At 34.4% G+C, this 16317-nt stretch overlaps 2 protein-coding genes across 2 annotated transcripts in view; one reads left to right on the top strand and one right to left on the bottom strand.

Moving 5' to 3' along the window:
• Window positions 1-4218: 4218 nt before the first annotated feature.
• LOC120636544 lies at window positions 4219-9745 on the top strand. Its single transcript, XM_039908072.1, has 6 exons — window positions 4219-4318; window positions 4733-4998; window positions 5353-5445; window positions 6231-6408; window positions 8749-8893; window positions 9220-9745. The coding sequence occupies exons 1-6, from the start codon at window positions 4219-4221 to the stop codon at window positions 9743-9745; spliced, it is 1308 nt and encodes a 435-aa protein (XP_039764006.1).
• Window positions 9746-10682: 937 nt separating this feature from the next.
• LOC120636547 overlaps window positions 10683-16317 on the bottom strand; it is a 41846-nt gene continuing 36211 nt past the window's right edge. Inside the window, exons 14-15 of the mRNA XM_039908077.1 lie at window positions 14761-14941; window positions 10683-11839 (exon numbers count right to left, since the gene is read on the bottom strand). Of these exons, the coding sequence (XP_039764011.1) occupies window positions 11741-11839; window positions 14761-14941 (280 nt within the window). The 3' untranslated portion in view covers window positions 10683-11740. The remainder of the gene's footprint in view (window positions 11840-14760; window positions 14942-16317) is intronic.

The following is a 16317-nucleotide window of genomic DNA, read 5'->3' on the forward strand; positions in this document are numbered from 1 at the left end:
AAAGGCTGTCGTAGAAGACAGGCTTTCAGAGCAAAGCCCCACAACGTACTTCAGTGCGGGTTGGTGGGTTTTAACAATTATTATTGCCGGAAATGACAATATTATTTATTTATTTATTTTTATGCCGGAATATTGTCATTACTGGCTGCTTAAACTCCTCTCTAAGGTGCACTAGTAATTTTTTTATAGGATAACTCCATTACCAAACCAAACTCCAATACCAAACAATTCTTGGTACAAACTGTAAATCGAACTTAGGACTTCTTGATTGTTGAATATGACCATTAGACCAACGAGATAAAGTGTCCCGCGATTTTTTTTACATTATATAGGTTTGTGGGTATCGTTAAGTCCTTTTATAACAATTGGTACACCTACCATGTTATTATTGACGCTATCAAAGTTTAAAGTAATTTTTTTCTATTCAGTTCCGACGAACTTTCAAAAATTACAGATCCTTATGAAAAATAATAATATATTATTGAAAATTAGACAATCTGTAATGGTCAAGGTCTTAATATAAACAAAGAGTAGATAAACACACATTTTTATTGAGAGTTAACGCATTTATAATAGTGATTATTTTTCCAAGTCTATGCGCAATGAGGATTTATATCACAGATTTATACCGTACGTTATCTTCATAGAGCACGGACACCTACAATATGCCAACATATCTACAATGAACTATTTCTAAAATATTCGCAAAATAACTTTATTCTTGTGTTATTCATGTTAGGATAAGTTATTATCCGAATTATTCTGTATAGTTCTAATAAAATGTTAGTATCTACTTAAAGTTTTTGGGAGTAGAAATCTGGAAGGCATGTAGCTGAGGGTACCAACTGATGGTTTACTGATGGGCATTGGGATCTTAAGGTGCTGGGGTTGCAATTTAGCACCCAAATACGCAACGTTGGTATACTCCCCTTATAAGGACTGATGACATCAATCGAGTTGCAAGTAGTCGATGGACAGAAGCAGCACATAACCGTGAAGTGTGGAAATCCCTACGAAATTCCTATGCCCAGTATGAAATAAAGTTACCGGTTTATTTGTATAGTTGGCGTTAAATGGCTTAGTGAAGCAACAGGGACCTAGAAGAGGTGCCAGTTGGTATTGCTAGGGATATACATTTTAGTATTTCTTCTTAAATATATTAATTAATTATAAAATAAACTTGCGTAAAAGATTCTTGCGACTTGTAGGTATACGAGACTTTCTAAACTTGCATGTAAGACACTTACGACCTGTATACAACTTGCATTATTTTCAGGTCATTTCGATGTTGCAACAAATGCCAGAGTTCGAACGGCGAGTTTAAAGAGGCTGTAAATCTAAAGAAATCACGTTTAACAATATATATTCACGAAGATAAGTCAAAGGTAAAGTTCTTATTTCCCGTGCACAATAATTATGCCTTACCCACCTACCTACTAATTAATATCAATAAGGAAACCAACATTTGATTGCCACCAGCCTCACTTGCCGATCTCGTGTGTGCCGGTACTAGTAAAATTAGAAGTAGGTACTTAGGTGTCAACCACAACTTAAATTCTGAATCGATAGAGATGTGGACGATATTGTACTCGTGAATAGAAAAAAACAGATATCGGAACATACGGTTGGGACCTGGAAACGGACGCTGGAAAACGATGGGCTGTAGTTTAATGTTGCGAAGACGGAGTACCTCGAATGTGGAATCACGCCGCGTCAGGTGGAATTGACCATGATGTCAAAGCCCGTATATGCGCTGCTTGGGCAAAATGGCGGGAGTTTACTGTCCGACCGAATAATGCCGTTAAGGCTCAAGCGGCTCGTCTACAAGTCCATCTTGCGTCTACTGACACTTGGCCGACCTTGACGAGGCATGTGCAAGAACTCAGAGTCACGGAGATGAAAATGCTACGGTGGATGAGTAAAGTAACGTCGGTAACCGATGCCTCAACATTGCAGTCCCCGGAGCTAAAACTTGTAGCCACCCAAGAAAGCGCTGGCTAGACATCGTGAACGCTGATCCGAGTGCCAATTGAATCAAAAAATGCTCTGGTCTAGTAAGAGGGTTTTGGCCTCTAACGACGAAGACGTGCCGACGAAAACAAAACAACTTCCCGTTACATAATTGATAATAGACATATGTAACAGCGGGAGTTGAGTTTTTTTACGGTAAAATTAAATCACGCTTACAAATCAGCGGAATCGACACAATGCGTGTTGGGAACTCTAATCCGAGCTTTATTACCTCTACAATCAAAGAGGAGTTTAGAATCCTTTAAAGTAAACATTGATTATCGGAAAAGATATTCTCTAAGTACTTACCTACGCTACCCTATCACAAAATATTATTACTCCTTCATTAATAGGCAATGAACATGGTCGAGTCGAAAGTAATCGGTTAAATATTATATATCTTATAATTATCTTTAATTTTTAAGTTAAATTATACAATCTCTGGTGAAAAAAGTATTACTTAAGTATGTAAATAAGAAGCCCAGTGGTTAGGACTTCGGTTTCCCTTTAGAAGGGCCAAGGCTCGCACCTCTATTTTTTCTATATATGTAGTACAGTAATGTGCGTTTTAAGTAATTGAAATATGACTTGCTTAAACGGTGAAGGAAAACCGCGCTAGGCCATCAAGGCCTAAGCCCTTCTGATTGTGGAAGAGGATCTGCCCCTATAGTGGGCCGGTGATGGTTTGATATGATGATGATGTGGATGAGTTAAAAAAGTTCAAATTTGAGTCTACGTGCCCTATCCAGAATACCCACCATGATTTCTTTTTTAAAATTTACCTAAATGAAATGAAAAAATAATCCCCCAGCGGGTGAGCTAAACTAAATAACATTTAAAGCCGTTGAGAAAAATTCGCGTAATTCGTAAACAGACTGATAGAGACTTTTTGATTTTATCGATTTTATAAGCTAAGCTTAGGCACTACAAGACACGGGTACAATGAAAAGGGGTTTTAAGGCTGTAGTCCAACACGCTGACCTAGTGCGGATTTGTGGACTCCACACACCTTGAAGTACATTATGGAGAACTCTCAGGCATGCAGGTTTCCTCGCAATGTCTTCTCTCACCTTCAACAAGTGATTTGAATTGCTTAAAATGAACATAACTTAGATAAGCATGCGTGCGTTCTGGGATTCGAATTCGGCCCGCGATAGCTAAGTCGAAGTCCTACCCACTGGGCTATGGCCGCTTAGCAGAGTTAAGACGCATAAAATAACAACTTATTAAGTTTCATTTGGGTACATTTCCGAAGATCTGTTTGGTGTGGAGTATAAATTTTTATTCTTTTCGCGGAGTATCGCAAATTAAGCTTAATTTTCATAATACATCATAGAATTTCGCAAAGTGGCGTTCTTCTATCAAATATTCAAATAACAAAGGCTAAACCATGCATGTAAAAGAATAAAAGATTTACGCCGACGACGTCTTTAGATTTGAAAGAAGTTTAATTGTAGGAACCTAATTTAATAATTTGTTTTATCCTTAGCAGAATGTTATTGGAGCCGATGACAGAAGAAGTATAATTTTGTACAACACCGGAGACAGAGAATTGAAAAGATATGATTATGTTGTAGAGTTGTGTAAGTTAAGATTAATAAAGGTAGTTTTCTAATATTGTGATAGATTTAAAATAATATGACTATTTTAGGTTGTTATAAAACGAAATGTCTTAAATGCACGGCAATAATACAACGTGTTCGTAATCTTTTGGAAGATGTTACCTCTATTAGAAAACATCAGGTTTTAGGATTATGCGAGTATTGTAAGCGATCAAATATGAGAAACAAATGTAAAAGATGTGATTATGTTGTCAACAAATTTATTCATAGTAAGCTGCAAGAGTCTAAAGACGAAGGAAAGCGTTTTATGGCATGGCTCTCAAAAGTTCAAAGAGTATTAATTTTAATAATGCAGGGACAAGTAATATGCAAGCATAATACTTTGTTGGATTACGAATCAAAAATGCAACTGGATACTGTCTTGCAACATCTCAAATTGTCTCTGCCTGTAAAACAGCCTAATGTAGAAGTTTATCCTGATAGTATATGTTTACAAAATTCTGAAAGTACTACTATTATGCAAACCAAACAGATTTTAGATGAATTGCTAGTGAAACTGAAAATAGATTATAAAAAAAGTATGAATGTCGAACAAATTGATTCTGTATCGGAATCAGGAAGTCCATGTATTTATAAACAATTAAAGATGGATAGCATTAAAACTACTTCAACTCCACTATTTGAAACGCTATCAAATAATTTTACAGAAACAACACAGCTAAATGATAAACATAAAGATTGTATAGGTAAGCAACTGGCGGTATCGCATATTGAAGGAAATAAAAATCAGAGTATTATGAAAGAAGTAGTCATTAAACAGAAAACAATTAGAACTGAAACTAAGAAAACAAAGGAGATAGAAAAACAAGACGAGGAAACCAAACATAAAAAAATATATATGGCAGGCAACGATGATGACGAAGATATGAAACGTCAACAATTATATACGACAAAAGAAAATGCTAATAAAAAACAAAAATCATATTCGACACGACTCACCAACACAAATAATATTAAAAAAAATAAAAACGCTGAAATTAAAAAACAAGACTCCTTTTACCAACTAATGCGGAAATTGATAAAAGAAAATAACGTAGACAAAATACAAAAAGGAGAAAAATATACAAAGGTGAAAAAAAATGAAAAAGTGCCTGTTACAGGAGATTTGCCCATTATCAAGACTACAATAAAAGCAAAAGTTAAGAGAGAAGATTCAGGAAGTACAGTTGAATGTAATGGCACATCCGACCATCCAGTCCCTGAAATAATTATAGGAAACAACATATTGCAGTACGACAGTCGTGACAAAGAAAATAGTGAAATGAAAACACCATTGTTTAAAATTTCAGCTGATTGTACTACACCCATATTAGAAATATATGAATCTGTAGTAAAAGATAAATCTATCACTAAAGAACCAGAACAGGTTAGCCTCTTAACTATATTTTTTCAATTCATCTAATATGATTATTTTTAACTATAAAATGGTCAAAGCGCTAAAATTGCAAAACGTTACATGAACAAGCCTGAAGTCTTCTTCAGAGAGATATATAGTATAGTCAAAGATTTTATTCTGTATGCATATTGTTTAATTTGGACATAACATCACATCACATCCTATAATTTGTTTTCTGGTATACTTATTTCAATTCCCTGATCCTGATGATTGATGATACTTTAATCATTTTGTTTGTATTTTGTAATATATTTAGTGTGGGAAATTCTTTTTTTCATAGTTTTGAACTAAAATAATTATAAAATAACTTCTTTTAACAAAAAGGTCGACATGGGAGTTATTTTTTATAAATTGTCAGATCGCAAGTTTATAGAAAATGGATGGACCCAGTTGCCAAAGACTAAGATCATGAGGAGGGTATGTTTACTTATGCCTTAATTAAAAAAGTAAATTCAAAATTCTCAAGATGGCAGATTGATTTTTGTAATGCTTTAGGATAGCACTACTACTTCTCTCTGTAGATATGGATAGAATACTAAATTCAATCTGTTACCTAAGAACTCTAGAGAACATTGATTACTTACTTCGAGCCCGGTACGATTAGCAGCAAAAAGTCTGATTAAGAATACTTCTGAAACGATGTGTTTTGATTGATGTATCTTCGCATCACTTCGGACTCGACCACAGCACATAGCTTCATTACTCATCTCCGCTCCTTGGAAATCACGGAGCGTATCGTAAAACGTAACTTTCATAAAACCACGCTACCTATCAAGTTTGGGAATGTTCTTCGTCTAGACAAGGATTCTGGTTCTGGTAGGACGATTCAATTAGTTGGAAATTGTTAAATAATATAAACAACTAAGTTTCCTTTAAATTTTTTCCGTTATCTTTATTGATTACCCAAAAAAATAAATTATAGAAAGCGATGATACACTTGTAGTTAATAGGTTGGCCTCCCTTGCGGGGACCAAGCTACGTAACTTTTCGGAGTTATGTGCGTTTTAAATTTATACAATTAAAATATAATTTGCTGTAACGGTAAATAAATATATTGTGATGCATCCTGCATGCCTGAGAGTTCCTCATTGCGTTCTCAAAGGTGTGTGAAGTCTACCAATCCGTATTCTTTCTCATTTTGAGAGCCATGTAATTGGTGGAAATAGATCTTTTTTTAACTGTACATTTTTTTCTTAATGTAGATGAATATATACAAAATGATAACATGCAATGATGATTATGACTGGTTTAAATGTCATAAAGAACAAAATACATTATTTTACGATAGCGGCAGAAAGTTAGCTGAGGTGTATGAAAATGGTTCCGGAAAATGGTTTTACGAAAATGGAGATCTTGCTTTGGACTTTTACAATGTTACAGGTTTGTGTTAAAACTTGGCTATACGCCAAAGCGTTTTTTATGCAAATGCCGAATGGTTTTAGCAATAGCAAGTGTATGTTTCTCGACATACTCGTAGGTGTCTGCTTTGCTATTGGTTAGCATGTTCGGCTGCGAATACCGAGGTTTTTGAATTGAATCTCGGGTCGGACCATAAATTGCTAGGTATTGAGTTTTTCTGTTAAGTATTTTTCAGTAACAGTCCGGAGTTTAGAAGTGCCTCGAAAAGCAAGTTAAGCCATCGGTTCCAGTTATTGTCACTAAGTCGTCTTATCTCACAAAAATGTGACGAGAAAAAGATAGACACATTTATTTCGTGGCCGCGCATTAGATCCCTACATTCTGCCTCTAGTCTAATATGTAAGTTAGCTAATTTGTAAGTTACCATTACGAATTTAAGAAAAACCCTGTCCGATCCGTGAGTATTTTAATAGTAGCTGCGATATGATTAGATTCTTTTGGATACTGTTTCTCAAGCAACAAATAAAGGTTACCTAGTTTGGAGGCAATGGCAAAGCAAAAAAACTCTGTGCTTTGTTGACGCTTGTAGCTAAATAGATAGATAGGTAAGGTAAGGTTAGGTAAAGTTAGGTAAGGTTTTGATGTAGGTAAGTACGAGTATATGCACTATCTACATTTTAATTTCAAGGAATTACTTAATAAAAAAATATTTAAATTTGGAATCACAGAACATCATCATCAGTACTAACGTGCCAATTCCATGCCCAGAACAGATACACAATCGTATTGTCATAATATATCAGATGATGAAAATTATTTTAAAATAAGCTAAACTTTAAGGGATTTTTTGCTTCTGAAATAAATCGTCGCTTAAATGCATACGCATTGCGCTCTTGGCTCTAACAAAAATGCATGTTAACATTAATTGCTTTTTTGTCCGCATATTCGCTTGGGTATTAAATTATTTTGAAATACATTCTCAACTCGCAGACTTGAATAGGTAAAGGTTTAATTAATTTTTTTATGATGATTCCCTGATAGACTGCATCAATCTGAAATGGTAGCGGGCTAACCTGTAACGGGTTTACAGTTTTACTTCTAATCGGGTTATAGGCATCGTCCTGAAATGCTAAATTGCTTGTTGGCACGGCTTTTTGGGACGATGGTACTCGTACGTAGCCATAGCCGAAGCTTCCTACGGGACCGGAAACCTTTACGAAACAGGTAGATGTTATTTTACTGTGAATTCATAGAAAAGGGAATGTAATTAAGCTGCCTACAAGTAGGTATTATAAAAACCTACAAGTAGGTATAAAATAAGATCTACCGCGGTCACAAACCCGTCTGCACAGCGTGAGACACTTCTCGTTTTCATTCATCAATTCAAAAATTGTCCACTGTTGGACCAAAGGCCTCTCTCTACGCTGGATAGACAGGTTCGTGATCGCAGTAGAATGTAGTTTTCACAGGGGGCACTACCAGTACACAGAAGTTATAGTCCCTGAATCATACGTAGAGAAGGGGTGGTAACAAATATATTCTTATCTGCAGTTATCACACGGCACCTATACCTTCCGTCTGTATTTAAAAATATTAAAAAGAACAATAATGACTACAACTTATGCCCTTCTTTACAAAATGAGTGGCAGTGCAATACTCAGTTATTAAAAAAGTGTGCTCACCCGTGCTGTACAAAAGTTAAAATTGTGAATTGTTCAAAATTCGTACGCCTGCAATACTTTTGTGCTTACTTTTTTTTAAAGTGTTATTCGCTTTTTAATATTGTAGTCACCAAAATTATACAACGTGTAACAGAATTACGAAATAATATTGAAGGCTGCATAAATATATTTCATAAGGAATCATCCGGTAAAAATATTAAATCAAAAGGAGCATTTTTATTTTTCCATACAAACTTATTCAAAACGTTTTAGGTGTTTACTTATGACAACTCTGTTGAAGATAAAATACCGACGCACGCATAGCACCTACGCTACTAGACGCGACCTAATAAAGTGACATGATCTTTGAATTTTGCATGAGATGTAGGGCTGTAATTGTTTTCTTTCAGTAAAACTATGGCAGTGGTTTACTAAAAAAATATTAGGTCTTCAGTTTCACAGATAAGTCTCAGAGAAAGTACATAATGTATATTAAGATGTTAAGATTTATTTCGTTTTTCACTTACATATTGTATAAATAAGTAATTCTGTGACAATATTTATTATACAAACAAAAGAGAATATCGGAACTACTTCTTTTTCTATGTTTAATTTAAAAAATAAAGGATAAAAACATTTCGAGGTTTAAAAAAAAAGACATATGTTATTTATATTTTCTAAATTTTTAATTATTTTTTAGATGTTCCCATACCCAGAAGCAGGTACGTAATTTATAGCTCCTGCGAAGATAACTGTATTATTAATAAGAAAAAACAGATCACAGTTCTAGGATGTTTTGATTCCCTTGGAAACGGGGTTGTTTATGACCATTGTGGGAATGCAAGGTGCGTGTAACTCTAATGAACTGAGATATACTCATTCGCTCACTATACAATGCAAGAAACATAATATCATCGCCTTAAACAGTATGATAAACCACACCACATGTATTATGATTTGCACCTTTGCATTTCGGTCGACCGAGTGTGTCAAGTTGTGTCGAGTGGTAAATGGTAAATGGTAGACAATATTATAATCTCGAGACGCGCCTGCTAGCCCCTGTACTGTTGCTAGTTTAAGTATCAGATTCATTTGGGCTCGATAATTAGGTAGTTTCATCTGGGAAAGCTTAATTGTCATCAAATAAAAAATATTTTTTTATTAATTACAGGTTAAAATATAATCAATCCGAAGGATTGGTAATTGATAAAAAAGTTGGCCCTCCTGGTCGATGGAAATGGCATGCTTTAAATGAGCCACCTGTTCTACGACCAGTCTATCTAGATACAAACATTACAGAGGATCCTTGCTTGAGGAACTTCGTAGAAGAGACCAATGTTGCCAAAAAACCAAACCAGCAAATGATTGCTATTGAGCATGAGAAGTTCTTAAAGGAAAGAGCAACTAAGAAGTTCCAAAATTACAAGCCGTTTGAAATAAGAATGAAAGCGTTAAAAATGAACGAAAGTTTTTCACTAAGAATAGTAAAACAATCTAAAATAAATTTACTATTTAGATACGGCCGTAATCACTTAAGACAGAACATCGGAATGGCATTAAAGTGCGACAAAATTATAGATACTGAAATAATAGAAATTGACGACGTGCCGACACCTTATGATCGCCAAATCCCAAAGTCAGAGAGTATAGCCGCTATTCAAAATGTTTTGTTAAAAGCCAAACGTGTAAAACATTAACAAGTTATTCCGTTTTCGTTGTCATCTTGAACGATGCACGTCAATCTACTGCTGAACATATAGAAGTCACTTGATTCTAGTTTGGTGTCATCTGTCAACCTTCGACCACTCGACTAGGACCCCAACTTCCATTGGTCTTTCGAGCTATGTGCTCCGCCATCTAGTGGGAATGGGCTAAGGTTTGTAACTTAATTTTGGATCTTAACGACGATCAGAGCTCTGAGCTTTTTTATCCCACAATCTACCTACTCTTCCACTATAGCTACCGATAGTAGATAATCTAAAAACTAACACCACAAATAATTAATAATAGATCAAATTGTGATCTGACGATCACAGATTGAATCGTAGTTCTATTCTTATACCACTCTTCCCTGTCGATAAGTTTTGAATTAAATTAATTATTGATTTCGTGCGCTAACTAAGTATTTTTGATGTATTACTCAATAGTTTAGTATATTATATATATTATATATTATAAATATTTTTAATTTTTCATGAATGGATTACTCTTCTTAATTATTATTTAAGAATTATAAAATATTTAAGTTATATTGCTTCGATTATACTATTAGCGAATAAAATTATTCTTCTTACCAAGATTAGATATTGTTTTTTTTAATTATTAATAACGACTACGAATCTTCATCCAGTAGAATGCATAACGTTAAGATCTGTTGATGATTGAAATTTTTCAAAACCTTGACCAACCAGACAAGAAAACAAAAAAAGAACCCATTTCTTACCACTACACAGAGGAAATCGACACATAGGTAATTATAGAGTTCAAGACTCAAAGCCCGCAGGAGGTGAAAGATTTACTCTGAGGAGGTGAAAGATGATATAATTTAAGTATTGGTATAGAGTAGCTAAGTAAAAGCTAAGAAATAAAGGCTGTTTCGTCGATAGTGAAAATTTATAATTAAAATAACAAATATGCACTGAGATACGTTTATTGAATAATCGAAAACCTACTACAATAAAGTCATATTTGTGTACCAATGTGTTAAATTGTTAACCAATTGCATAATATTTTATTATGTTAATGAATAGATCGTTCACTGACATTAATAAAAACCGTACAGTTTCACAAGGGATAATAATAGCATTTGGTCAATATTTAACATAATGGTTTACATATGTTGTTCGGTAGAGCATGACGTCCGACGAAGTGGCGGATCAAGAAGACGAATCCATAATTAATGAATTTTTAGTAATTAATTAAATAAATTCTTATAGATCAATGCTTCAATTACCAATGAAAGGAAGCGTCAGCCCAGCAGTGATATATATAACATATTAATGTGCTGATAATCATCATGTTGAAAAGTAATAATTGATAATAGTAAGATAGGTACAGTGTATCCTTATTATTAGTTATTTAAATATTAACAAAGTAGGTAATAGAAATTTTTTCTAATTTCAAAAACATCAATCTAATGATATGAGTTATATATTACCGCTTAGGTATATAACTATGTACATCTTAACAATTATAATTACAAAATTATTACCAAATCTGACGTAGGTACAGATTTATCAAAACATAACTAAATTGACCGGTCTAAAAGTGAGTGGCTATCGTTTTTTACAAGCTTTGTGAAAAGGATAGCACCATTGTAATTAGACCTGTCAATTTTGTGCAGTTTTGCGATTTGTGGACAACAGAATTGGAACCATAAAATCTCTACAAATACTTAACTGAAACGAAGTGATAAGTTAAATAGTAGGTGCATATTAAATACTAGTACTATTCTAAATTTGTTTATTTTACCTTAATAGGTATACATTTTTTTTTTGGTAGGTATGCTATAAAATCATGTTAAATTCGTAATATTTACTACAAGATACTTACTTAAATAAGCATAACAGGTAGTAGCTGCGTAGCTTAAGTGTGTATAGCTTTCTTTGCTATCTTAGGTAACTGATTAACTTACCTAGTAAGTATTTAATTATAATAATTTGTAATAGTATTAGTTTGTATTAGTATTTTATTTAGGATTCCTCTTTGGCCTTCATGAAATACGTTAGCAAGTCAATAGGTAGTGGAAACACGATCGTTGAGTTCTTCTCAGCAGATATTGTGTTGAGAGTCTGCAAAAGATTATAAATTGTAAGAAAATAAGTTTTCACTACGCCCTGCAGTGTTACCCGTGGTGAATAAGTCGTGAGAATGTGAAGGAAGGACGATATTTGCCATAAAAATACGAATGTTCCTGTAAACCACCCCTAATGATGATTGATGTTTTTCCAGAGCCAAAAGTAATCTGTTTCTCTTCGTTTTAAACCCGACACTAGGTTAAGAATTAGGTTGACTGGTTGCTTCGTAGCGTCAAGGAAGGACAAACAAATAATGAAAAGCACTTTTCCATTTATAATTTTAAGTATGCCACTCGCTTGACAATGACATCAAATACGAGACATGTCGTCTAAAATAATGGTACGTTTTACATTCCTAACATTTTAACAAGGTTGTAGTATTGTACTGGCATTTACTAGGTGGCTACCCCTGTGGTTTGTACTGTGATTTGAATCAGAAAACATTCCGCATCCGAAGGAAATTCTTTTCATTCTTATATTGCTTTCTCTCTTCGTCGAATGATGTTTTATTTCCTTATCTAGCGTAATTAATATTGCTAATATCGCATTCACCGATGCGATATCCTCGCTCGTGAACCACTAACAACGGGTAAATATGAAAGTACCTAAGTATATAAAATTGAAAATACTAAAACTACTTCTATGGAATGTTGTAATGTTTTATGGATAGCTTGGTGGGTATGGCTTCGGCTTTACTTTCGTGGAGACCGAGTTCCAGCCCCGGCACGCACCACTAACTTTTTGGAGTTATGTGCGTTTTAAATTTAAGCAATTTAAATATAATTTGCTTTAAACGGTGAAGGAAAACATCGTGAGAAAACCTGCATGCCTAACAATCCATAACGTTCTCAAGGGCGTGTGAAGTCTACCAATCCGCACTTGGCCTGCGTGGTTGACTACGGCCTAGACCCTTCTCATTCTGTGAGGAGACCCGTGACCTGTATTGGGCCGTTAAAGGGTTGATGATGATGATGATAATGTTGTAGTGTTATATTGCGCTATTGAAATAAATCGCATTGTTATGAATAGTATAAAGTATTCAACTGGCTTTGTCTTAGGCACTTCTAAACCTCTTTCTTCACTAAGAATTCTAAATTCTAAAATCTTTTATTACGATCGGTACAATGTGTCCGTAACTTAGGCCGTTGCAGTACTAACCCAATGTGTTATATCTACTATTACCCAATTGGCACAAAAATATGAAATCGGAGTAAAGAAAAATAGATAACTAATGGCTATACTTGACTGTCCGTTCGCGTTTTAGGTAGGTTAGGTTCTTTAGGTTAGTTTAGGGTTAACAAACATTTGAAATTGTTCAAAAATTTTTGGTCCAGAATTTTCAGTAAGATCCATGGCGTGTTACTAAATAGGCCTCGTCAGGGTAATCCATCGGTCCTTGTTATTGTCACTATTTCACTAATATGTGATAACAAACGCTAAAGGCCATCTATTCGCATAAGAGCAGCGCGGCGGATCTAAGTTGTCAAACAGATGGACATTAATAGGTTTAGTATCGTTAAACCAAAGGAAAATAATATGATAGATAAATTAAAAAGTTATTTTCAGTAGGTTAGGTAGGTTGTCCAAAAACTTCAAGGAAATATAATATACGAAGAGGCGTCTTGGCAAGCGCATCCCATTTTCTAGACACTTCACAACAAGTGTCTTTGTATTCTACTCGTATGAGTTTATTTATCGATAAGTATTATGCAGATGTTTACTTGAATTAATATTATATTAAAACTTGAAGTGTATTGCACCTTGGAATCAGTCCCTAATAAAATATAAATAAATAAATATACTGTGACATTACACACATCGCCATCTAGCCCCAAAGTAAGCGTAGCTTGTGTTATGGGTACTAAGATGACTGATGAATATTTTTATAAATAATATACTCGTACATTAATACTTAGAAAATACATATAAACACCCAGACACTGGAAAACATTCAAGCTCATCACACAAATATTTTCCAGTTTTGGGAATCGAACCCACGGTCTTTGACTCAGAAAGCAGGGTCGCTGTCCACTGCGCCAATCGCCCGTCAATAGAACACTAAAGAAGAAAACTCGACTTCAAATGTACAGTGATCTGTAGGGTTGTTTGCATTATTATCTCCATTTCTGATCCTGATCGTATTTGACTCATTACCAGATAATTTCTATCGCAAACATGGAAATTAAAAAAAACAATCTCCCATCACTGTGTTCAAAACCAATTATAGATAAATAATAATGAATAAAACAACTCCTTTAAAGACGGCATTGCCTTTGTGACTCCTCTGGAGCTGCATTCACTAGACATTCAGGTAGACTAGCCAGTTTAGATGCCCGCAATTTCCATATAATTATTTCAAAAAAAAGCAAGCAAGACTTTTGTACTCGAGATCAGAATGCCTCTTTTATAAAGATATCTTTATAGGCTATGAACATGTGCTTCTGGAACAGTGTAATGCAAATATCGCTGAACGGTTGATTTCCTTTCAGCGGGCTTATTCAATAATTTCTGTGTTCGAAATGCATTTATTCCAAGTAGGTCTGCTTTATAGGTACTTTTGAAACGTGATATCTATGTGTTTGCACTCTTCGTTTTACTTATTGATAGGTTTAAAATAACCTTTGGAACAATATTATTATGATCACCTCATCTAGTATTGCGTTTGATCTCGTTAAAGAAATATACTGAAAATATCACTTTTTTGACATAGGTAGAGTTAGTTAAAAGGACGTAGAATACTTAAAACTGGTTGCTTACTATTCCAGGAAAACAGTTCAGAAAAGAACGCGGCTAACAGCAAGTGGGTTGTCACTGGCAATTTAATTGTTCTTTTGCGTGAAGGAAGGGCAAAAAAATAAACACACAAACACAAACAATTGGTAATATTTAGTTAAGATGTATTTGATAAAAAATACCTGCAGATAACGTAGTTGCAGAGCCGCAGGGCTGTCACCTATTACTTCTGATGCCTCTCTGAGCGCTCTGGAAGCTTTCTGCTCACCCTCAGCAGCAATCACCTTAGCGCGCGCTTCCCTTGCCGCCTCGGCCTCTGCTGCCATTGCACGTTGCAGTTGTACGGGCAGACGCACATCCTTGCTGTTATGTTAACATACATGTTATAATGCATTTGCTCTCAAATAAGTTGCTCTTCTTATGTGCGTAATACTTATATTATACCGGCAAAACCAACTGCTGAATACAGTGTATTGAACAAGTTAACACAAGGAAATAAATGTTCTAGGTGTGTTCGTACAAAATCGGCTAAATAAATAACAATTAAAAGGTTCCTTATAAATATTCACGTTTAATACAATAACTATTAGATAAAATTTAGATATAAAATATTAAATTAAATAATTACATTCTATTAATGTTGCATAGACATTTTGTGTACTTCCTAATTATCCAGAAGCTTTAGTTAAAACCAAAATATTTATTTTATTGTCTACAAAGAACATATTATAATCATGTCCCCCGAGGGACCACTCCATGTGTGAATGTGGTCTTGACGAAGGATCGGTCGCTCATATTGTGTTTTTCTGCCCGGAACTCCTTCATAAGATTTACGACGTCCTTCCTCCTAATTTTCCCTATCCATTAAATGTCCAAAGTGTTCAAATGCTAGTTTTTAGTCGCTATGTAAAATTTTTATGTAAATGTATACAATCTAACAAAATTAAGCTCTAAATATATCCTATTATGATTTATAATAAAAAAATTCATAACACTAACCAAAGACCACACTCCATTACGACGCCTTATTTTGGAATACTAAGATATATAAAAAGTATAGTGCTATATTTATATAATGTTTATTTTTTGACAATCACCTTTGTGAATCTACCAAGTATACGTGACATTGGCGAAATACGACGTGACGATGATCATGTTCCCCATTGCAATACAACCGCGCCTTGCAAGATCTTTAGTAGGCTACATTTTTTAGAAGGCTTCAATTGATTCTAAACGCTTTCCTCGGAAGGGACCTGTATCTTAAGACCCGGGAATATGAAAAAGTCAGACGGGTAGTTGATGAAATTTCGCTGAGAACTTAAACACCTAGCTCTCGTGAAGTAAACTGCCTTATATTTGCCATATTTATCCAACCCATTAATATCTGTTGACCAGTCGCTGTCGATTCAATTTCCTAGCAATCGAAAACATAGCCTATGCTTTCGGTTGTCAGGAAATTGAGTAAGCCACTAGACCGAACAGACTCGTGCATTGAGGTTTCCAAACCTTGAATTGTAAAATATAAATAGCTAATTGGTTCGGTTAGTATTCTTTTTTTTTATTGTGAAAAAACCGAGTAACTCGTAATTAATTAAAGAGGTTTTCGAAGAAAATATAAGTGACTATTTAGAGAAATGCTGTTATATTTCTTGGTGATATTCACATCAACCGTATCTATTTCCGAATTTTTCGAAGAGAAGGCGGAATACTTTTTTTAAGCAATTTAATTTATTATATAT

Source organism: Pararge aegeria, chromosome Z (assembly GCF_905163445.1).
Source record: "Pararge aegeria chromosome Z, ilParAegt1.1, whole genome shotgun sequence".
In the NCBI taxonomy this organism is placed as follows: Eukaryota; Metazoa; Arthropoda; class Insecta; order Lepidoptera; family Nymphalidae; genus Pararge; species Pararge aegeria.